The sequence below is a fragment of the Chionomys nivalis genome, chromosome 2, assembly GCF_950005125.1.
Source record: "Chionomys nivalis chromosome 2, mChiNiv1.1, whole genome shotgun sequence".
Classification (NCBI taxonomy): Eukaryota; Metazoa; Chordata; class Mammalia; order Rodentia; family Cricetidae; genus Chionomys; species Chionomys nivalis.
In genome coordinates, this window is record NC_080087.1 from 55,729,347 (window position 1) to 55,754,034 (window position 24,688).

Sequence of the window (24,688 nt, forward strand, 5' to 3'; positions counted from 1 at the left end):
TAAGGGACATTGGAAATTCAATTTTCTATGTCTTTTATCCAAGGATTTCTTAGGTTAGAGCTATTTTCAAACCAAAAATTTCAGTTTAAAAATAGAAGTGAAGAAGTAGGAACAGATTGCAGTCTGCAACAAAAAGAGAGAGAGAGAGAGAAAGAGAGAGAGCGCGCAACAGAGTGAGGAAACTGTCCGAGGACACTTGTGTCTCGTCCCCCTCAGATGTCCTCAGGGTGGTGCCGATACATGGGTGGTAAAGAAGACATGGACTGATTCACAGCAGTGGTTCACTTTTTTTTTTTTTTTTGAATTACAAAAATACAATGAAGAGAATTTCATGCTACGGAAAGTGTTGAAAAATATTGAAGTCATACACAAATTTACACGCATTCACATGTGCATATATACATACATACTTCATACGCACACACACTCATACAAACACACTCTCACTCACGGGCACTCAGGCAGACCATGCCCAAGCACACTCCACACTCTCACACACTCAAATCCACACTCGCTCACACATAATCTCTTATGTACAGCTCACATGCACAACCACACTCACACACTTATACACACTCACTTGCTGATAGTCACACCTGCTCAACCACGACTGTCCATGTTTTAACCTAACACTCACGTCCCCGAGGAGTGACCCTTCATAGAAACCCCTGACTAGGTGAAGCAGTTAGTCCCATTGTGCCGGCGTGAAGGCAGCTGTGGCCCTCTTGACGCTGTAAACTCTCAATGTGGAAGAGGTTCAGAGTGACTCATGGGACTTCCAGAGCAAAGATGTTTCGCCTGGTTAGGGATTTCTGTGAAGGGTCACTCCTCAGGGAGGTGGGTGCGAGGCTAAGACACGGGCAGATGGGGTTCAGAAGGCTGGTTCCCTTCACTGAGAGTGGCCCCCATACGACCGCCGTTTCTCTTCAGGACTCTCTTCCCTGTGGGCTGGGTTTAACTGAATGAAACTCCAGAGAGGTGAAGCAGGCTGCTGTGGACCACAGACTATAAAGTGGGGGGCCATTCCCCACCATCTTATGATGAAGGCTCATCTTATAGCTTCCTGGCCCTAAGATCCTCATCCTACAGAGGGCCAGGTCTGTGTGCCTTGGCCTCTGGAAGCTATACCAGGAAGAAGAGCTGTGTTTCCTTTTTCTTGTCAGAGTAGAAGCCCGTGCCCATCCACCCCAATGCGATTGATTTTCGTGTTATTTCATTTGTAAACGAGCGCTTGTTCTATGCTGTAAAACTAGTCAATGCTAAGCAAATCTTTGAAGGTTGACAATTTCAGTTCTTGTGAAAGTAAATAAAGGAAGTCACGGGCCATCTCTTCCGTCTTGCGTCCTTGTTGATTTATGGTTCTGTTTCTCCAGTCACACATTCACACTGGGTTGGCATCTTCCTGTGCGGGTCAATAGCACTGCAGCATATCTGGCTAGCATTTGTGCAGTCCTCATGGCTATCTGTTAACAAGCTGGGTCAGAGCCTTGTAGCCACAGTCACCCACTTGCAGTAATTAGGCCGGTTATGGAAAAGGTAACGAAAGGTAGGTAGATCACAGAGGCGTGAGGTCTACTCTAGCTGAAGATGGGCAAGCATATTCATTTGCCAATATCGCTTTACAACCTCTCTTGCAAAAACTCACTGAAACTTTATCTCTCATCCTTTCCAGATTCCAGTTGGTTTCTGCAAACAGAGCAATGGTTTGGCACTTGTGAGGCAGTGTAAGTGCAGAATGCTTTGAGATTGTAGTGATTAAGATACACTTTCACGGTCCGTTCACCCATACCTAATACAATATTTTAGAATGGGCTCCGTGAGAAAATACCTGCCAGGAGCAGCTTAAGGAAGGAAAGGGCTGTCTTGGCCTGTGCCTCAGGGGTTGCAGTCCATGGCAGTGGGAACCTACTGGAGATACGACGGAGGTCCATGGCAGCCAACTAGAGATGTGACAGAAGTCCATGGCAGTGGAGCCTACTGGGGATGGGAAGGAGGTTCATGGAAACCTATTAGAGATGCAAATGAGGTCCATGACAGTGGAGCCTACTGGGGATGGGATGGAGGTTCATGGAAACCTATTAGAGATGCAAATGAGGTCCATGACAGTGGAGCCTACTGGCGATGCTGCTTACAAGGTGCCAGCCAGGAAGCAGAGAGCTGGGCTAGAGCAGGCAGCTATGACCCCGTAGCACAATATCCCAGTGACCCCACTTCCCCAAACAGCACCTCAAACTGGAAGCCAAGTATCCAAACTCACAAGCCTATGGGGGGACATCTCAGAAACCGTCAGGAGTACCTACCTTCACTGATGCCATTTTTATGAACCCATGAGCCTGTGTGGGTCATTTCAGAAACTGTTAGGATTACCTACCTTCACTGATGCCATTTTTATGAACCCATGAGCCTGTGGGGGACATCTCAGAAACCGTCAGGTGTACCTACCTTCACTGACTCCATTTTTACCAGAACCAGAACCTGTTCTTTTCTATGCACACACTTCATGGACTTAACTGCCTAAGGTTCAATTAAGTTGTCATTTCAAAAACTTGTAAAACTGATGTGAGCTGGTCTGGGGATGAACCAGATGATTGCAGGAGAAAATAAGTTGTTTGCAGCAGGAGCTCACAGCAGAGATACTCCAAATGTCAGGTAACTAATGTGGAGACCGGCTAGAGAGTTTTCACATTGCTGTAAGCCTAGAGCCCCAGCCCTCTGGAGGCCAAGGTAGAAGGATCGGAGGTCAGCCTTCAGCTATATATGCACAGCTGAGACTACTCATCCTCCTAAAGTGTTCCCACTATAATATATAATGACTAATATATAAGGGTTTAACTTTTAAACATTTATGAAATTAATTTCTGGTTTTGGTGATGCTGGAGGCTCAAACTTCAGCATCCTAGGAAATCAGTGCACCCCTAAGCTATAGCCCCAGACCAAGAAATCCCTTGTTTGAATTCATGTGTGTGCATGTTTGCATGTGTGTGGTTGCATGTGTGTGTGTGTGTGTGTGTGTGTGAGTGTGGAGGCCCAAGGTTGACCTCAGGAGTTTTTTTGATGGCTCTCCACTATGCTCATTGAGGCAGGGTCTCTCACTTGAGTTCAGAGCTTGACAATGTGGCTAGTCTAGTTAGTGAGCTTGACTATGTGGCTAGTCTAGTTAGTGAGCTTGACAATATGGCTAGTCTAGTTAGTGAGCTTGACAATATGGCTAGTCTAGTTAGTGAGCTTGCTTCTCGGATCCTCTGTACAAAGCAGCTGCCATACCCACTTGTCATATCTCTATGTTCTGGGGATTCGAACTCCAATATTCATGGCAGCAAGCACTTTAGTTACTGAGCCGCCTCCCCAGCTCATGCATGCTAATCTTTCATGGCATACCATGTTCTCCAAATTGGCTTTCCTGAAGTCTCCTCAAGGTTTGGGCTAATCTATTTGTCATCTTTGAATTCTTTAAAAAAAATTATTTATTTGTTTGTTTATTTTTATGCATGCCTGCATGTGTGTCTGGGCACGATGCTCCTGCCTGGTCTTGAGGAGGCTAGAAGAGGGTGCTGGATCCCCTGGACCTGGAGTTACAGATGACTGTGAGCCGTCACATGGATGCAAGAATCGGGTCAGCGTTCTCTGGAAGCACAACCAGTGTTCTTTATAACCGCTGAGCCATTTCTCCAGCCCTGATTTTTACTTTTATGTGAACAGAACTGAATCAGAGACTTCCGGAATTCATAAAAACTTATTTCTGTCTGAGTAAAGAACAGTTATGTTTAGCTACTTTAAGGTATTCCTACAAAGCCCAGTTAGTGAATTTTCCTATCCCGTCCCCAATTAATAAAAAAGCTGTTTTTGACTCCAAGAGATGTATTATGGTCTTTCCTCTCTGGCATTTAAACCAATGCAAAAATGTCTCTTGGAACCATTTCTGTGGGGGATTGCCCGGGAAGCAGGACATGTGGTGTCTTCATAAGACTCGTAGCCTAGTTAGGTTGACTCCTCTGCATCAGATCATCACAAGCAGTAAGTACAAAGTGAGAGGCAAGAGGAATAACTGCAAGACATCTGCCCTGCTTGTCAGAGGCTGGGGGATTAGGACTTTTAAGAGTAGCGATAACTAATCCGTACCTGAAAGGATAAACAAGATTTGAACTGATTCATGAATAAGGAGGGGGGTTCTGGGCAGGGGTGAAAGGCCTGGTTCACTGTGGTACAGGTCAGATGTGCTTCGGAAATACCAGAGAGAAGTGGTTTTGTTACTGAAATTTCCTTCTGGGTTTATTCTGAGTGCTTCTTAGCTTCCCTGAGTCTTGACACTGAATGGTCTTTAGTTTTATTTCTTTTCTTTCTCTATCTAAGAATCTCTCTATAGCCGATTTCCATCCCCCCCCTTTATTCAATCTCAGAAGGTGTGGTATGATAGTTTGAATGTAACTGGCCCCCATAAGCTCATAGGCAGTGGCACTATTAGGAGGTGTGACTCTGTTGGAATTGGTATGACCTTGTTGGAGGAAGTGTGTCACTGTAGGGTGGGCTTTAAGATTTCCAGTGCTCAGGATACCACCCAGTGTCACAGTCTACTTCCTGTTGCCTTCTGCTCAAGATGTAGCCAGCACCATGGCTGCCTGCACGCCGTCATGCTCCCTGCCAAGATGATAATGAACTGAACCTCTGAACTGTAAGCAAGCCACTACAACTAAATGTTTTCCTTTATAAGAGTTTGCATGATCATGGCAATAGAAACCCTAGCAAAGACATATGTCATTAGGGAGACCCTGTAAAGATTTGGTCATAACAGTGGTAAACATCTTTTACCTCTTTGGTGCCTGGTCAGGGCCTGCATCAGTCAGGAAAGGGTAGGTGATGCTGCAGTAACAAACACTCGTGTGGATTTCAAATTTGAGAGAATTAAAATAACACATTTTAATTTCTCACTCTTGTGACATGCCCAGAATGGGTTGATGGAGGTGGCAAAGAACAAAGTCTCATTTGTTGCTGTTATTCAGGGGCTCATGTGACCCCAATGTCACCACCCATCAGCCTACGTGGGTCCTTTCAGTGAACAGTTTAACCCTTCTTAACTACTGAGCATCAACTATCCATGGCATTGTCAGATCTGCTAGTGAGTTTCTTAGTATGTCCCCTATCTTATGGATAAACAGTTTTATAAATTTGTTCCCATTACACCAAGGAATCTCTCAGTGCAGGCTAGTCATTGTGGTTTTATTTGCGAGGCTCTTCTGGAGTTGCTATTAGTATGTTCTGTCAATAGGACCAAGAAAATCATGTGTGGGAAAGAGAATAGGCTGGAATGGGGGCAGCACGGCATAGAGAACAAGTGTGGTATTAGTGTCCAAGTGTCGCCCCTGCCACCTCCTACGTGTGACTTTGGTTTGTCACTTCACCTCTTTGAGCTTCATTTTCCTTAATTATAATATGAAAGAGTTGGTCAGGTCATGTGTGATGCTCCTTTCAAGGCAAGACAATTATCCTTTACATGCATAAGACAAGTAAAATTTAAAGCCAGAAGTAGACTGTGTTCTCTAGATTTACACACACACACACACACACACACACACACACACACACACACACACACTCATCTAGTGTGTGTGTTTGGTTTTTAAGTTCTTCCTCGTGAAAGAAAGTTATTGTTTTCTTCTTTAATAGTTTTAATTTTCGAGAGCCTTGTGCATGAACCATCCTTTTCTCCCCTCTCCAATTCCCCCAGGGTCCTCTCCTCCCAAATACATGATCTCCATTTTAATTATTATTACTTATGTGTGTGCATGCATGCACACATGCTTGTATGACCTACTCAGCCCACTTAGCTTTGCTCGTACGTACATGTGTCTAGGGCTGAGCACTTGGGATTGGACAGCCCGTGTGGGCGCCCCTGGAGGAGACTAGTTCTCACTCTCTCAGCAAAAATCGACTGTTTCATCTAGACGAAGTTACTCTTCGTCTAGACGTGGGGCCATGTGGAACTTCTCCTGTCCATGTTGGCCTGTCAACTATTATTATCTTTCTATTAATCTTATTCAGGCAACCAAATTGTTGGGAGTTCATGGGTTTGGCTCCCCTGTCATATATAGAAGACACAATCTTGTAGCAGAGGACACTGTTAAAATGCTTACAGAATCTCCTTGGATGCGATCTGATCTGTTCACTTGCACAATCCGTCCCCTCTGCTCTTGTCTGCAGTGGGGAAAAGGTCTGGGAAAGTCATTGCCACTGGCAGCATCACTTCCAACTTTAGAGAGTCTCGCTCTCTTGCAGCAAAGAACCCCAAATCCAGAGAGTTACACAGCGGCAAGCCAATTCTAGCTGACCCCAGAAAGGTCTGCTTCCTTTGGCAATTCCTCATGGTCAGAAAAGGGGTACTTAGGGAGAAAGATGGCACATTTTTCTTTCCATTTAGGTCTGAGGCTTAAGTGCTGTGGGTTCCCGAGGCATGCTGCCAGCCCTGCCTGCCTTGCTTCACACTCTTGGCAGTTGCCCACAGAAAACCTTCTCTGGGCTTTTTCTAATGTGTCAGGCACTATAATTTATAGTGCATTCAGGAAGAAAAATGTCCAACAAATATAGAATCATGCAAAGAATGTCCTGGAACCAGAGTCTTATCTCCAAGTGTAAGGATGGATTTCCCCAGTCTCCCACATACCCTCTCCGTATCTAAGGGTCAGAGAGCGATGATGTGAATGCTATAAAATGTGGGCAATATAAAATGAAAACTAATGGGAATGAGTGTACATTTAACCCTGAGAAATGTACGCGTGTGTCCATATACAGCTATGTGCATCTGGTGACATTTCCAATGGGATGTGTGGGATGTGACCGTTTTGTCGGGAAACTAGTGATACTCCTAACCACGTGTTGAATGGTATGGGCTTGGCTGGGGTTCTGAGTACTTTGGTTCTTTTCCTCGTACCTGCCTGAGCTGCCCTCCTCGTGCCCTTCCTTGTGGAAGACTGCTCAAGCATCGTTCCAACTGACTGCCAGTGAGGGCTTTGCTTCCCCCTCAGTATGTGCACACGTCCCACTTCTCAGCTGTGGCAGTGGCTGTCGGGTGACTCTGCCACTCTGTGTCTCGGGGATTCTGTCTGTACTTGGCTGCGTTCTTTCTGCCGCATTCCCTACTCCTGGTGGCTGGGGTAAAGCTTGCTTCTTGTATAAAGTCTAGAATGTCAACACTCTTCCTGCTTTGGCTGAGGTGTGAGGACTGATGTGGTTGAGAGCTAACAAAGAGGCCCTGGCTCCCGTGTGGACCACTGTGGGTCTTCACTGAACCTGTGGGGGAGGGGCAGGGGTTGAGGGTTAGCCCCCCTTCCTTCTCTGCTCAGACCCCTCCTGTTTCCTTCTCCACACTCACCCCACACATTGGCTTTCCTGCCCTGCCCCCTCATCAGCTCGTTGGCAGCTACTTGGATATCTTGGAAATGTTCTTACAGGGTTGCTGTCCTAAGATGCCCATGTTTTAAGGAAATGTCTTTGTTTGGGGGTGCTGATGGTTTTTTTTTTTTTTCTAACTGAGTCAAGTCTATGGACTTAGCAGATAGATGTTGATTTAGATGATGTTAAGCTCCTAGAATCCTGGTACCTGTCATGTTATGAAGAGTTTATATATGTATGTAGAAAAGGATGTTTATGTCTGTATGTGTGTGAGAAGACAGACAGACAGCAAAAACAGTTCTGAAAAATACGGTTAATACTTTCCTAAATTTGTCCTTGCTTTCCTAGGCAAACATTTTTATATGAACTTACTTCTAAAAGAAATGAAACTCCTCTCCTTTCCCAGCAGATATGTGGCCTTGGTGACATCCCTAATTTGACATTTGAACCCCCATTGTGTACGCTGATACTGTATAGCATCTGGATTATGCAAACTAATGGAGACCTCTGGCTCCCTCTGGATCTATTCCAGGTATCTGGCTTCTCTTTTTATTGCCTGGGATAAAATCCAAAAATACATGATGTTTCATTCTCTTAGCTCTCCCTTGGGGTGTTCAATCTCGCCCAGACTAGAGCCATTTCGACACGCACAGAAAATGTGGGGAAACCAAATATGAGTGAGTACATCCCATGTTCCTCTTTTTGGGTCTGGCTTACCTCACTCAGGATAGTGTTTTCAATTTCCGTCCATTTGTATGCAAAATTCAAGAAGTCATTGTTTTTTACTGCTGAGTAGTACTCTAATATGTATATATTCCATACTTTCTTCATCCATTCTTCCACTGAAGGACATCTAGGTTGTTTCCAGGTTCTGGCAATTACAAACAATGCTGCTATGAACATAGTTGAGCATATACTTTTGTTGTATGTTTGGGCATCTCTTGGGTATATTCCCAATAGTGGTATTGCTGGGTCAAGAGGTAGGCTGAACCCAAAAAGAGGAACATGGGATGTACTCACTCATATTTGGTTTCTAGCCATAAATAAAGGACATTGAGACTATAATTCGTGACTCTAGAGAAGCTAAATAAGAAGGTGAACCCAAAGAAAAACATATAAGCATCCCCCTGAATATTAACCTTCATCAGGCGATGAAAGAAGACAGAGACAGAGACCAACATTGGAGCACTGGACTGAAGTCTCACGATCCAAAGGAGGAGCAGAAGGAGAGTGAGCACGAGCAAGGAACTCAGGACGGCGAGGGGTGCACCCACACACTGAGGCAATGGGGATGATCTATCGGGAACTCACCAAGGCCAGCTGGCCGGTTACTGAAAAAGCATGGGACAAAACCGGTCTCGCTGAACATAATGGACAATGAGGACTACTGAGAACTGAAGAACAATGGCAATGGGTTCTTGATCCTATTGCATGTAATGGCTTTGTGGGAGCCCAGGTAGTTTGGATGCTCACCTTAATAGACCTGGATGGAGGTGGGTGGTCCTTGGACCTCCCACAGGGCAGAGAAACCTGCTTAATCTTTGGGCTGAGGAGGAAGGAAGACTTGATTGGGGGAGGGGGAGGGAATGGGAGGTGGTGGCGGGGAAGAGGCAGAAATCTTTAATAATTAAAGAAATTAATTAATAAAAAAAAAGTGGAAAAAAAAAAAGAAAAAAAAAATGTGGGGAATTTAAAGATGTCACTTTAAGAACAACAACAAAACCCTACTCTAATTTGCTCGGCTTCTCTTTCTAACTTAGCAGAATAACTTTGAAAATAAATCTACAGTGTTTATTTCTCCTTGTCCTTTCTTCCATCCTTCCTGCTCAGATTATCCTGTCAGAGATGATTTGATTTCCCTTGTCCCTTGCCCAGCACATACTCCGTGCAATGAAGCTGCGGTGGCAGATTGATGGCGAGAGGGTTCAAAATGCCTCTCTGGTTGTGGCCTTCAGTATGTCTGCTGCTGCTGCTGCCGCCAGAAGCAGTTGGCAGATGGACTTGGTGGAGATGAGAGAGGCCTGGAGCTTGACGGAGAGCATCCCAGGGAAGAGCTACCTCGTGGCCTGAGGTGCTTCTGTCCTTTCTCACCCAGCCCTGCTGGTAACATTAACAGAGACTCAGCCTTTTTCTTGCGATTGTCTTTAGTGTTAGTAGTTTGATCATGATGTGTATGGAAGTCAAATCATTCATTTTGTGGTTTTATGGTAGTGTGGGGATTGAACCTAAAGCCTCACACACACAAGGCAAGCTCTACCACTGGGCTGTACTCTCCGGCCCCAGTTCTGTGAGTGTTTCTCCTAGGGGTATGCTGAGCCTCTTGTTGCTTTAGATATAAGTATTTTGTCCAAATTGGGAGACTTTCAACTATGATTTCTTTGAATGTTACTTTTGTACATTGTGTTCTTCTCCTAACTCCCTGGGATATCAGGGCTATGAATGTTAGACCTCTTAGTATTGATATGCAGGTCCCCAAACATCTTTTAAAAGGTTTACTTTTAATTGTGTGTGTGTGTGTTTTGAGTTCCAGTGCCCTCAAGACATGGGATTCCCTGGAGCTGGAGATATAGGCAGTTGCAAACTGCCCATTACGGGTGCTGGAGACAGAACTTGGGACCTCCGCAAGGGTAGTATAAACTCCTAACTGGTGATCAGGTGTCCCCCACCTCAAGCTCTTTCCATCCATTGCCCCAGTCACTTTCTTCCTCTGGCTTTACTTTCTATTGCTCCATCTGCACCCACTGGCCCTTATGTCATATTCTTTCTGCCACTGCATCCATTCACTGAGATTTTATGCTAGTTGCTATATTCCTATAGTCCAAAAATGTCCATTTGGCTCTTTTTAACACCCAGGTTTTGGCTGTGTCTTTTTTTCCTTCTCATTGGTTTCAGAAGTATATAATTTTGCTTTATGCAAAGGATTTCTATAATAGTTGCTTGTCGGTCTTGGTCAAAATATTTCCTCAAGTTTTGTGCCTTTGTTGGAGTCCATTGATTGTCCTTCCTCATCCCAGCTGGGAGTTTTCTGATTCTTCACATACTTGGTAGTTAGGGATTGCATCCTGGACATTGCGAGTATAATCAAGAAGCCTCTGGGTTTAAACACTATGGATAATAATATTTTTTTTTATATAGGACTCCTCTCAGTGGGCTCAGACATGAAGTTCTAGCCAGTTTTCTATGGTGTTATGGTTTAAATATGGAATGTGTCCCCCAAGTTCATATGTTGAGGGTCTTAAGCTGCTGGCTTTTGTTTTGGAGGTGAGGCCTGTTTGGAGGAAGTAGGTTACTGGGTGCAAGTCTTTGAAGGTTATCTTAACCTGGTCCCTTCCTTTTGCTCTGCTTCCTGGCCACCATGAGAGGAGCATTCTGGCCTCTCCATCATTGTGTCCTGCCTTACCATTCCACAGACACAGAAACACAGACCCAACTGTCCCCAGACTGAAAGCCAGAGAGACCTGTGAGCCAAGGCAAGTCTCTTGAATGAAAATGAAGTTTATGCCCTGGCAATGTTGAAGCATGCATGGCAGCCCCATATATAGCGGTTCTGTTGAACTTGTTCATGTTGGGTTTCATGGTCTAAGTTGATGAGGACAACTGACCAGGTCTCTTCCTCAAGAGGGCACCAGATCTCAGTACAGATGGTTGTGAGCCACCATGTGGTTGCTAGAAATTGAACTCAGGGCTTTTGGAAGAGCAGGCAGTGCTCTTAACTGCTGAGGTGTCTCTCCTTCTAAATTATTCTTGCTCGGGCAATTGGTGCTGGGATGAGAAACTGTGTGGATGGTGAGTTTTATGTCAGTCATGTTTGGAGCGTGTCTGTTAGTGTTTTAGGTCCGCTCCTTGGCATGTGCCGCAGTAGCTAGTCTGGGTCAGATCTGAGCATGCGTAGTTTGGAGTGGGCTGGACTTCATAAACGACTGTGGAATTTCCTCAACTGCTATTTCGTCCCGGTGGCCCTAGTGTCATCTGCTTCCCCATGGCTTCTGACTCTCTGGACAGAGGTTTGGATATTAAGAAGCCACACTCTGCCCATGCTTTCTTTGGTGCACATATCCTATGGCTGAAGCTCAGCCCAGGGCTAACAGGATCAGGAGACAGACACACCACCCTCTGGAGCTACAGCCTCAGCTCAAACCACGAGCAGTCTTTTCCACTTTCGCTTTCAGCAGTTTAGTGGGATTGCCTTGGAGTTGGGATACAAGAATGGAAATCTGGGAAAGTTGGGGGATGGGAGGTTTTCCTGCTCTTTCTGGGGAACAGCAGTTGCCTTCCCTCACTTAGACTGAACCAGGAGGTCTGCACTGGGCTTTCTCTCTGTGCTAGCAGTCCTGAGTGGGGACAGCACCCAGGCAAAGAACAAAAGGTTACATTTGACTCCATGGTACTATGAGTTTTAGGCCCCCCTCCCCAGGCCCTCCTGACTGCCTGCAGTGTTTCCTCATCTTCTTTCAGAGGTCTCTCTGCCTTCCATCCAAGTTTCATTGCTGTGTTCACGGGCCGAGACAATGTGCTCAGCCGTCTGACCCCGACCAGAAACTCAACTCTCATTTCAATCAAAAGTTTTGATAAGGTACCAGTATATGAGAAATCACTACAAAACACGTGACCGATTTTTGCTCTTTCTAAGTCAGGCCTGAGTCTGAGAACCAAGACAGGAACAGAAGTCCTGGAAACTCTGGTGTCTAAGGGCAGCATAGGATGTAGGGGGCCGATGGCCCACAAACCCTTCCACGAGGCTGGATTTATGTTCTGTCCAGATACACTGCGCGGCTCCCCTCCCCCACAGCTCCCGTCCCATCACCCTCTCCTCCTTCCAAAGAGGGATAAACAGCTGCCTTCCGTCATTGTTCCCTGCCCACCCACAGATGCTCTCAATTACCACAAAATTGCTAAATAAATCTATTTTACTTGTTTTGGTTTGTTTCTCCCAGAAAGCCTTGGCTTCCCTGATCAACACATCAACACACACTCAGCTCCGTGTCTTGTTTAGTTTGAATCAAGGATGTCCAATTGGGTCCCTTTCCTCGGACACAGCCAAGGTTCAGAGAACCTGTTGTTAGCCACCTCTCCTGGTATAAAATGGCTGGCTCTAAAACCTTCCAGGGGCTTGGGAATGTGCTTTAGGGAGTACATTGATAAACAAATGACTCCAAAGGTTCTATTATGGCCAAAACCCCTGATTGTTTAAATCACGTGTGACTTTCCAAAGGAACTGGGTTGAACATGAATGGATGGGCCCATAAGATGCTCCTCTTTGTTTGCTTTGTCTTCAAGTTCTCTTTCCTCTACCTGTCCTAGTATGAAAAGACTTAGGCAGAACTAGTTTGTGCTGCCATGACTGCTGGTGCATGCTTATATATCCTATCACTTGGGAAGCCGAGGCAGGAGCATCTCAAGTTGGGTTAGAATGAGCTATTGAGTTTTAAAAGCAGCCTGGGCAACAGAGTGAAGCCATACAGCAAAGTTCACGGTGCAGCTGTGTCTATCCCATGGCTCACGGTGCAGCCGTGTCTACCCCACGGCTCGCGGTGCAGCCATGTCTACCCCAAGGCCCACAGCGCCCCTGTTTTTGGTTTAACAACTTTCTCTCGGGCTGCATGAGATCATTTATGAGGATAAGGAAACTGCTTGAGAGGAAGGGAACTGTTATTCTAAATTTCCAGACAAAGAAAGTGTTTGCAAGGCAGCGTTGATTTTTTTCTAGGTCATGGGTGGGCCTGCTTAAATTTTTTTTATTTTTGATTAACACCACTTTAGTGCAAGGCTTTTGTCTTGAATTAATGAGTCTAGGCTGGCAGGCAAGAAGAATTTTAAAAGATTGCTTTAATTATTTGTCGTTATTTTTTAGGAATAAAATCTTAGAATCCAGCTTCCTGGCTTTGAGAGATTCAGTTTCTTTTTCTTTTTTTAAAGAACCATAATGTGATGCAGAGATAATAAACGACAAAAATATCCCCAAACCTCACGTCTGTGCTTGGTGCAGTCATGAGTCAGCCCCCTTGCTTGCATGGGATCGGCTTTTACCCTTTGGAAAGCAGAACCTCCAATGTCTGTAACATAGCAGGAGGCGATGGGAGCTAGCTCTGCAGAGGACCGGCTGCTGTCCTGGACCTTAATGTCTGGAGCTCTGCGTTAAAAAGCTGTCCGTCTCCCTTTCACTATACAGACCCCAGAGTAAGTGCTAGGCGAGGTTTCATACAAGTTTCCGAAGAGTCCAGAAACTTGCCCTCGGAAGAAGCTCTGTGTCAGGAGGAGACACCCCACCCCTCCCCCGCTCCTACCGCACCCTGGCTCCCTGGGAAGGCCTCGGGTCTTAGTAAGCAAGAGCGTGGATTTCAAAGGCCTAGAGGGGTTCCCCTCCCTTGGTTGTGGGGAGGGGGGCTCCTCTGTGTGACAACTCATTGTAAAGCTGCACTTGACATTTCCACACAGGCCTGCGGGGAGCGGACAAACCGATACAAAGTGATTCTCCTCGCAGTCACCTGCCGCTGAGCGGCTGAGGCTCTGCCTGCCTGAGAGTCCTCTGATGGACAGACAGGTCTGGGAATCCACAACCCCACCACCTGGGAGTGCTGGAGGTGGCGTCGTTATGGTCACTTGATATTTGAGGCACATGGATAATAGGCACGCAGTGCACCCTGGCATTTGGGAAATTATGTGGAGCGAAACCATCATCATTTTTTTTTTCAAAGAAAATTATGGGTTTTACTCTTTTCTGTTAAACTTGCTGGGGTATTTGAAGGTGCTCATAGAATTCTGTTTGTGGGAATTTGGGAAGGACATTATGTTGGCGTGTGCAGTGGAGAATTAAGACAAATGATAATTGAAAGAGATGATAAAAGCTAGTGGTTTCCATGGGGAAACAATCACGACCTGCTGTCAGAGTGATTCCAATAAGAACATTGCTTTATGTGAAATGTTTTTTAAACAGCAGAACCAAAGCAGCAAGCCAGAGCACTTCTGAGGGCTTTTATCGTGGTCTGTTTCTCTATTAGCCCTCCATCTGAGATTCCTTGACTTACATTATCCACCAGCACAGCCGTGGTTAGCTTCTTTGTGGTCAACATTTAGCTGGAAATGAGAAGTATCAGGTTGCAGAAAGATGAGCCTACATTTAACCAGAGGGATTCATAGTTACTGATGTGCAGAGTCACTTCGGGGTGCTAGCCTGGGCTGGCTCAATGTTGCTGCTGGGTTGAACATATTTCTTTAACAGTTCTAGAAAGCCATTGCTGTGTTTGGGGGCTTGTAGCAGCAACCCTTCCCCACGATCTGCATCTGCATTTCTGTGCATTGGTCGTAAACAGTCCTCAAGGACCCCGTTTCCCCGCGCCCCCATCGTATACCGTAGAAAATTCCTTGCATTTGTTGCGTGACACAGCTGTGCCCTGCACTGAATCGGAACAAAGAGCCTGGCATGAGGCACAAATGCTCACAGAACGAATGAGCAAACGAATGAATGACTCTTTGCTCAAATCTTGCTTCTGTGTCTTCTCCACTGTACTGCACCAGCTTGGACCTTTGGGGGCTGTGGGGGCTCACTGCAGGGGCCAACCTCAGTTTCCTTCCCTGTGGATTTGGCTAATAGGAGGCAGAAGACTGGCGGACGGGTCAGATAAGGTGGTGTCTGTAAAAGTATCAACTGTGTTCCTCTCTTACAGATGTTCTCCTTACCATTTATGTTCCTTTCTTACAGACGTACTCCATACCATTTATTCCCCAGGGGGTTCTCTGGTGTCACCAGTAGAGGCAGAGTTTCTTTGTGTCTTGGCAACCACTCCCAAATAACCATTCAGAGACTTATTATTATTATAAATGCTCAGCCGATAGCTTAGGCTTGTCTCCAGTCAACTCTTACAACTTAAATTATCCCATTTCTATTCATCCATGTGCTGTCCCAAAGCTCGTTTACCTCATTTATGAATTTCCACTGTAACTTCTTCTTAATCTGGTTTGAAAATCCTCAGACTCTGCTCTTCTTCCCAGCTTTCTCCCTGCCCTGAAAATCCTGCCTGCCTATCAGTCAACCAGGTTTTCGTTAACAATGTGAGCAATCTGTATTTGCAGTGTACCGAGATTGTTCCACAGCACGCGAGCCATGGGCCACACACAATTTCTCCTATGCGTCCTTAAACCCTGCCCACACCTTTGTAAACAGACTCCCTGAGAAATCCTCTTCATTTCCTCAGTGCAGGAGGTTCCCAGTGTCCTCCTGAGGCCCTGGCTGATGTTTTCCCAAGCCACATACTTGACAAAGTTGATAGATGTTTGTCTTTCTTGCATTCCTGCAAGTGAATGCTCGAGAAGAGACCACTGAAAGCACTCTGTCTCCTCCATTCAAAAAAGAACGTGACACAGGCAACATTTATCCTTGCCTGGTTCATGCTGGTGCTTGATAAATACTGATTGAATGGATGGTTATCGGCATCTAATAAGAGAAGAACATCAATGAGGGGTGGAAGGTAGGTTAGCTAGAGTTCCTTGCCGCTGTCTGTTCCACCTTCACAGGATAACAACAGCTACAGGACAGGGCTGTCCTCAGCAAAGGCGTCTCACCGAGCGGACTGGCTACATTTTCCCCCTACTCAGCTGTTTTAGTCTCTTTCCTGCTGCTTTTGTAAAATAATCTGCCAAGAGCAACTTAAGGGTTTATTTTGGCGCACGGTTCAAGATGACAGTCCATTATGGCGGGAAAGTCACAGCATCGGGGGATGGAAGCCCCGGAACACATGGCGTTCATAGTCAAGAAGCAGACAGCAATGAAAGCTGTCTTCAGAGCCCCTTCTTTGTTTTATGCACTCAGCGACCACAGCCTTGCGAGTCGTGCTACACACGGCAGGCTGGTCCTCCCATCTCGGTCTAGCCAAGATAACCACCGACAGGTTTGCCCAGAAGCCCAGCAGCTGTAGTCCAAGACCTCATTAAGCTGACAATTGAAACTAACCATCACAGTGTAATCTGGGATGTGCTATCCTCCTGCCTCAGCATGGGCCAGTGTTGAGATTACTGACGAATGCCACCATGCCTGTTGAGTGGATACATCATTTGTGAGGACTCTAAAAAACCACCAAGAGTTTTCAGGAAAAAGTCAGCAGGATGATAAACTAAGCAAGACCCTGCTAAGCCTTCAGAGGCCAAAGTCCCTCGAATGGATCCCCAAGAAAGAGGCCACCTGCAGGATATCAGAGCAGCTGGTTCAATCTTGAGCAACTTCATGATGTTAAGTTTCAGGATGGGACAGTCTGTCAGGGAGCTGCTGAGCCTGTGGGCTGTGCAACGATAAACATTTAATACGGCCCAACCCTGGCCAGTATTTCATCACTTCCAAAGTGTTTACATGTATCTCAGATGCTCATGCAGAAGGAGGCTGATCTTCCAAATTCAGAAATCTCCTTCACGCTGACAACCCTGCTTACCTTGCTCCTTCTCATTTCCAATTTCATCTAGAGTCCCCTAGGCCAACCCATCTAAGGGAAGAAAATCCTGGAGCCAGAGCGAGAGCAGAGGGAAGTGGCCGCTTTTTTAAAGGGAGAGAGACCACGCCCCAGTGGGCTGGCATCTCAGTGGCTATTGGCTGAAGGAGCATAAGGAGCTCCTGCAACAAATGTGTCTCATGACTAGCTTGTTCAAATGTTTCTCTTGGTTGGAGTGGTGGTAGTGACAGCTCTTGCCACAGTCCCTACCTGGAGAGTCATGCATGTATATAATGGCATTCTTCTCTGGTCCTAAGGCCTTCCTGTGACCCTTCCTCACCATGCAATGGGCTTGGGGCCAACCTGACTATCTTGCAGGAACCCCTGTGCTATGACCCTAGAAGTCTCCCTGGGTCCTTGTCTCCATTTGGAATCATGAAGTTATTTTTAGGTCTCTAAATGGTGACCCTCTGAGACAGGAGCTATGAGCTTCAGCAAAGACTTCTTACTGAAGCTTCCCTTTCCCACAGGCGTTCCCACTTGTGTTTCTCCCAGACCACTGCCTTACTAGCCTTTCCATCACCCACCCTCGCTGTAACTGAGGCTCAGGACCACCACTAACCATCTAGTACTGGAAGTAGTCAAGTCCTCTGCGGGCAGGCATAGGCTGTCACCCCAAATAGAAAGCCATCCTCCACAGTTCAGCATTCTTGTCTCCCTGACATGAGCTCAGGAGAAGGTGCTACTGTCCATCTCCCCGGTTCTAAGGAAGATGACCTGTGTGTTTCTTCCCCATGAGGTTAGCACTTCAGCTTTGTGGTGCTGTGAACCCCAGAACTGCCCTTTAGGGAGCAGAGCCTTAAAGTTCTAACCTTAGAAAACAGTAAATGCTAAGGACCCTTTCCCTCTGCATGTGAAGTGTTATGGATACCCTGCCACAGTTAAGGTACCATCAGATGGAGTCAGCTGGAGTTTGTCTATGATCAGACAGTCCCCAGGGGTCATTGTCACCAGCTGCTTGACTTGGACCCTGGACTTTTTTTTACAATGCCCTCCTGTGGCTTAGGTGGCCTTAAATGACAACGGCTCTGTGTACACATGCTGGTCGCTTGGGCCCAATATTCCTCCTGCACAGCCCAGAGCCCCAATCTTCACACTCTGACTGTGTTCTCTGTCCCTCACAGGGTCCCCGGTGGCACATAGAGCTTCAGCCTTGGGCAGGCCCTGCTCAGTCCCTGGATGAAGAAGCCTCAAGGTTCCTGAGCTACATCAGCACCACTCAGGTTGGGTTTTAAGCTGAAATGGGTTTGGGGATAATGCCAAAGGTACTGAGCAACCTCTCAGTTGCAAGAAGAGTTTGCCCTCTAGGGCCAGGAGATTGTGAGGACCTCCTGACAGGAACAGGGAAGGGGCCCCGGGTTCTGAGTGTTGCTACTCCATTTTCCCCATTCTGTGGAGGCAGAGAAGATGGCTTCCATTTGCTGTCATCTTCTTCTTTCCTTCGTGGCTTCTCATCAACCTGGAATGTTCTAATGATTCATCCCCGAGTGTTTTAAAGAGTCACTTCAGAAAACTGCTTTCGAAAGCCATTGGGAGAGACAGATTTGTCCCTGTGAGTAGGCAGTCAAGCGTGTCACAAAGCAGAGCCATCGTCTGGAGGTTCAGCTCCTTTTCTACTTGGAAGCATCCGCCTGTGTGCTTCCCAGCCACGGGCACTCGGCAGTCAGGCCATGAAGGGCGAGGAAGTCAGAGGCTCTGAGGGGCACTGCAAGAAGTTAATGACCCCAGTGCTCGCTCCCCTCTCCTTTGAGGGCCCTAAGTCATTACTGAGTATGGCCTTTATTAGTGGCTTAACACACAGTGGCAGCTCCTGCCCAGCTCCAGGGGTGAGGCAGTCAGGGGCTCTGGGAAGGTAGGGGAAAATTTATTAAAGAGACGCCAGGGCTCTTGACACGTTAATCCGAAGGCTCACTCTCATGTTGCCTGCTCCGAGGGAAAAGACAGACGTAAGAGGAAATGAGACTGATGATGCTTAGTCCTAGACTGAGAGGTGGCAGAACATAGGACATTTTTGAGCCTGGGAACTGAGCACAGGCTCACAGTAGGATGCTCCCTGGGCAGGAGTGGTGGAGAGGGAGGCCTTGGATGCTTATATCCATAAGTCCACTGTATCCTTACATCCACGGTCCCTTAACACTGAGCCTCACTGGCAGCAAAGCCCCTTATAAAGGATGGGAAAGAATAGTCTGGTTTCCCCTACCTTCCTTTGAGAGAGGCTCTTGCTATGCAGCCCCGGCTAGCCTCGAACCCCTCCTGAGTGCTGCGGTCATAGACAGGTGTGTGCCATTGTGCCTGGCTCATTTCCAGAGCTGCAGGGAGACAAGTTCAGGTTACAAATCTTATTTCCGACTTGATGCACTCAGACACACATAGGAATTTTAATACTTGCTGCCCAAACATTGAAATAAAAGTCCACAGAATTAATTGTGGTTGATAGAATGATAAATCAGTCCCTGTGATTTACAGAAATTTATCATATTTAGCTGCTTCAAATTAATTGGGTGACCTTATGCAGGCTTAATTAAAATACTGAAATTTTAATTTTATAATTTGGCTTTACATGGGGGATAAGAGACGAAATCTCTTAATTATAACTTTAAAATGCTCTTAACAGCCTGAAGAAAAACTAGAGATATTTAATATATAAACTGAATTTGAAAATGAAGAGCTCCACCCTCCAAAATTAATTTATTGAGTGTGAGCCTCCAAATTCCATCTTACTTGTATTTTAGGTTAATGTTCTACAACTTACAGAAGAGGCCTTTACTTGGGAGATGCATTGGGGCATTCAGTGATCATTTCAGACTTCTCTTGTGTCTTTTTCATGAGCCATGAGGAGGGGGGAAAGTCTAGAAAAAGAAAAAGGAAGCATGTTCTGATGTGATATGGGCTAGCGTTGGAACCTGGACACTTGGCTTTGCTTTGATGTTTGTCACCAATCTGATCCTGAAAAGCATGAGGTTAGACCAAATACCGCTATTCTGAAAAGCATGAGGTTAGACCAAATGCCTCCCAGATTTCCCCTGTGGCTGGGTGTTGTACAGAAAGTAGGTCAGGGTTGCTACTAGCCTAGTATTTCTGAGCAGCTATGTGACCAGGGAATTTGGAAGGCATTGGGCCTAAAGCCTCGGTCTCAAGGAACTCAGAAATGAGTGGTTGTATAATCACTGACAGCTTGAACGCGCCGTATTCGAGACCTGGCGTTTGAAGCTGTAGAAGAAAGATTCCGCCACAGGGTGATGAGGGCTCTTCATTTGGATCCAGGATCCTAATGAACCCAAGAGTTAAGAGCAAAGTGACAGCGTTTCTGCTGAACTTCCTGGGAGTCTTCATAAGGCAGTGACGTCCTAAGAAATGGCCAGAGCGTGACGCTTTCACACTTTTCAGATGAAGGAAAATGAACTTGTGGAGGCACAAAAGCACAAATGGACCTCCAGACTCAGGCGGTCAACTCTAACGTTGCTGCCAGGAGATCTGTGGTGGGGACCTCGGTGGGGTGGGCTGGGGGCGGTGAACCTGGGGGCTGGAGGATGATGAAGTTGACTTTGAAGTTTGTTTCTTTGGTCTTACTGCGATTCCAATGGTCCGGAGGAGTCAAGTCTATATCCCAATCTTTGTATGGGAAGGCCACCCCACCCCAAAGAATCTGTATAGCTTATTACACATAGGAAGAGTCTGGCCAATGGCTCTCTCTGAAGTTAACGGTTCCCGAGTCGCTGTGGCTTGACATGATGATTGTACCAGTTGGGAATATTTTGAAATGAGATATCCTGAGTTCGTTCCAAACTCAGTGGAAGGCTTTTCAGCCTTCAGAAAAAAATGTGAAGGATTGCAGACCGCACAATGGTTTTGTAATCAGGAGCCATTTATCCAGGTAAAGCTCTGGGCTCTGATGGCTTCCAGGTGGGAGCCATCATGGCTGACACGGATGTCATCAGATCCTTTGACTAACCATCGCTCCCGCCCCTTCTCTGCGCAGCAAGGAGCTGTGGGGATGCTTTTGTGACTTATGCCTCGTTTAGAAAGCGTCTTAACAATGGAAGCCTGCAAAACTTGCAGAATATGAAAGCCACCGCTGCCTAACATTTGCAGTTAGCAGCCGTGAGTCACTAAGTGAATTCCTCCCCCAGCCTCTTATGCTGCTAAAAAAATATCCCTCAAATCTATGTTCAAGCTGACACAGTCAGGCACAGCATTGGATAAGTTCACGGCTGAGGTTTTCATGTGTCGATACAAAAGGCGTTTGTTGATCACCTGCCTAGGGTGGTCTGGGCTCTGAGATCTCAAGCCTTAATAAAATGCCCCTCTGTAATGCTAAGTAGGACACGAGGGGCATCTAACTGAGGGCAAGCACGTAGGTGGGCATCAGACAGCATGGGTGTGGTGTCCTGTGCATAGTGATGACCTGGATGGGCATCAGACAGCCATGGGTGTGGTGCCCTGTTCTCAGTGATGACTGGGGTGGCATAATTAGGGCCCCCATAATTTTTTTTTTGGTGGAACACAAGAGGATACACTATTTGACTAGAGTATGCAGCATGCCAGGCCCAGTTTGATTAGCAATATTGTTTTTCTTGATATGGGAGGTCCTGATGACAACAGGTTCTGCAGACAATAACAGAGCGAGCTGCTAACAGGAAATAGTTAACTCCGAAGCGCTTGCCTGTGCTGATGGAAGGCTTCCGAGCCAGCTCTGTATGGCAGCCCCCATACCATATGCTTCAGGAAGCAAGTGTCTCAGCACCAAGTTCATCAAAGCAGCAGTGGCTGTTCTAAAGAAGAAAAAAAAATGTTTTAAATTCTATTTTTCTATCAGTTACTGCCCATCTGTAATCTGTTACTTATCCAATTATCTACACATCTATGTGTAAAAATACCCAAGAAGTCAGACTCTGGAGACCTGGAGACCCAGTTTAGAGCTTTGCAACATTATAACAATAGTATGTCTTGTGTTTGTGTGCTCTCTCTCTCTCTCTCTTTTTCTCTTACACACACACACAAACTCACACACACACATATACACACATATGCAGGAGGGTAGGCAGAGAACAAAATTTTCAATTCTGCCTTTGAGCTTTTCAAAATAATGTAACCATATAAATGCACATTTAAGTTTTCGAGATTTCTTGCCCAAATTCCCCAAATTCTAAGGACTCTTTTTTTTTTTTTTTTTTTTGCCACATTCTACTCATGGGTTGGTAGAATTGCTATTCACACTTTTGGGATGCAAAATAAAATGGAAAGGAATTAGATCCCTTTAAGCTAAATAAATAAAAATCATTTCACAAAACATTTTTTCCCCTGGAGTTTGTTTGCCTTTGTCCAGACCTAATTCACTTTATACGGCTGAGATTACAAGGGGAATTAGGCAGGCAGAGGGTGTAATTACCTCGGCTGGGGCTGAGCTAGCAGTTGCTCTCCTCAATTTTTCTGCTTGCAAGAGACTTTATTGAAACCTTGGCTATAAATCTTAACCAGAAAGTTTGAAAAAAAAATCAATATTTAATTAATTTTTAGAGCAGATTTTACGGACGACTTCTAGTTATTTTCCAAAAGAAGAAAAATGCTCATCAATAAGATGGTTAATGAATGGTTAAAACTGGATAATTCCTGTACTGTATGTTTTAGCTAAGAGAGGAAGCGGGGTGGAAAAGAGTGTCTCTCTGATTGGAGAATATCGGCGCAGGAGGAAATCTTAGAATAAGAAAGAGTCGCGATTAGAGAAAGCGCTATGGTAACAGAGAAGACCCGAGACCATGGCTATGGCTCAGGCTCAGCAGGCGCCACTGCACAGTAACCCTGACTTGGGCCCTTAGCTCCTTCCTTTGAGAGACCTCTGGTTAACTGTTGGGCCAACTTCTCCGTTCTTTGTGAGGTGTCAAAGTTGGATGCTGGTTTTGCTTGAGAACTCTGGCCCAGGTCCATTCACTTTCTAAGGTACAGTTGAGGAGATGATGTTGGGTCATTTTCCGGGGACTTTACAAAAGGCCAAACTCTCCAGGAAGTGCAAAGGAGCACCTGCCTAAGGGCCCACTGCGTAGCTCCTTAGACTGCGAGTTCCCTGGGGTCATGACACCTTGTGTCTCTGAAGTGGAACCCAGAACCTGCCTTTTTACTGCAAACCAACCTGTAGGAGATCCCGTAGCAGCGACCCACCCCTTATGAAATGTTATGGAAGAGGCCAGAGTAGACTTTTGGTGCCACCAGAAAGGCAATAGGAATGTATCCCGTGTGCCATCGTGGAAGGTCGTAGGGAGAAGTGTCCAATCCTCAGAGCAGGGCACTGCCCTGGAGCAAAAGGCTCAGGCTTAGGCAGCCTGGGACCTACAGAAGTGCCCTGGTGTAACCAGCCTCCTGAGGAGGCACAGGGTAGAGTACCGTGTGACCCGGTTCAAGACACAGCCATTTTCCCCTCAGTAGATCAACTCTGGCCAATTAGATTGGCGCTTCCCTGTCTCTGGGTGGGTGAGGAAGAGTCGGTGGGCAGACAGAGGCAGAAAGTACATTTCTTTCTGGCCAAACAGTAGCCGATGAACTCTACAAGCTAGCATGTTTATGTTAACCTGTGTTGTGTAGTTGTTGCTTGAGAGAGGACTCAGTTTCCCATAACTAATTTCCCCTTTGAACAGTAGTTAGAGACAGAGAGATGGAAAGACACTGGGCAGAACGGGAAGAAAAGCGAATGATGTTTTGTGGTTTTCTTGTTGCTTTTTTGAGACCAGATCTCATGCAACTTAAGCTAGCCTTGAACTCCTTATGTAGCCGAGGAAGCCTTGAACTCTGGATGTTCCTTCCTCTACATCCTCAGCACTGAAATGACAAGCGTGTGCCACACACCTTGTGTTTTTACTCTTGCTTATTTATTTTGATGTTTTACTTGTTTTTATTTTACGTGTTCAAGTGTTTACTTGTATATATGTTTGTGCACTGTGTGTCTGCAGCACCCACAAAGGTCAGAAGAGAGCGCTGGATCCTCTGGAACTGGGTTTACAATCATCAGCTGTCGTGTGGGTGCTGGGAATCGAACCCTGATCCTCTGGAAGAGCAGCAAGTGCTCTCCACCACCAAGGCATCCCTCTAGCCCTGCTTTTAGTTGTAATTGTGTGTGGGGATGTGTGCGCATGTGTCAGTCCGTGTGCACGCTGCATGTTTGCTATATGTGTCACGTGGAGGCAGAGGTAGGCACCAAATGCCTTCTTCCATTGATTCCCATCCTTTAATTTTATTTAGTTATTGAGACAGGGTCTTTGATCAAACCCGGAGCTCACAATTCAGCTAGACTGGCCATGGAGGCCCCAGGATCCACATGTCTCTGCTCCTGAGTGCTTGAGTTACAGACAACATTGCAGTTAAAATGACCCAAGCCACTGCTGAGAATATTGCTGCAATTGCTTAACACACCGAGCCATCTTGCCAGCCCTAGAATATCTTCTCAAGAAGAAAAAAATCACCTGCTGTGGTTTTCCAATGAACAGAAGCAGTGAACCCCTGAGCTCCTTTGTATCTGGGGGGATCTTTTGTCTCAGATGTGAACGCTCCAGAGAGTTTGGGGGGATGAGGAGGAGAGGGCCTTTTGCTCACTCAGTAAGGCCAATGTCTGGGACTCATAACTGCTTTCTTCTATTCCATCAGCTTTGGTCATGAACATTACGAGCCTTCAGCTCAAGCCATCCTCCCTTAGGAAGTTCATTTACTTACCGTGCACTGGAATTAGGCTTCTTTCTGCTTAACTCCGACAGCATTCCCTTTGTTTCCGTCTCTAATTTTGATGCACGCATTCGGAGAAGTGCTTGGGTTAGCTGGGCAGCCTTTCTGCCCCAGGGCTCTCG

General features: G+C 46.2%; 1 protein-coding gene across 4 annotated transcripts in view; it reads left to right on the forward strand.

Annotated features, from left to right (window-relative positions):
• Mettl24 (methyltransferase like 24) overlaps nucleotides 1-24,688 on the forward strand; it is a 130,264-nt gene that overhangs the window by 28,384 nt on the left and 77,192 nt on the right. For 2 of the 4 annotated variants that reach the window (XM_057762314.1, XM_057762315.1), the window contains exon 2: nucleotides 17,984-18,082. In XM_057762314.1, coding sequence (XP_057618297.1) covers nucleotides 17,984-18,082 — 99 coding nt within the window. Of the gene's footprint in view, nucleotides 1-7,789; nucleotides 7,916-17,983; nucleotides 18,083-24,688 lie in introns of all 4 variants that reach the window. The other 2 variants (XM_057762312.1, XM_057762313.1) reach the window with 2 other exon arrangements.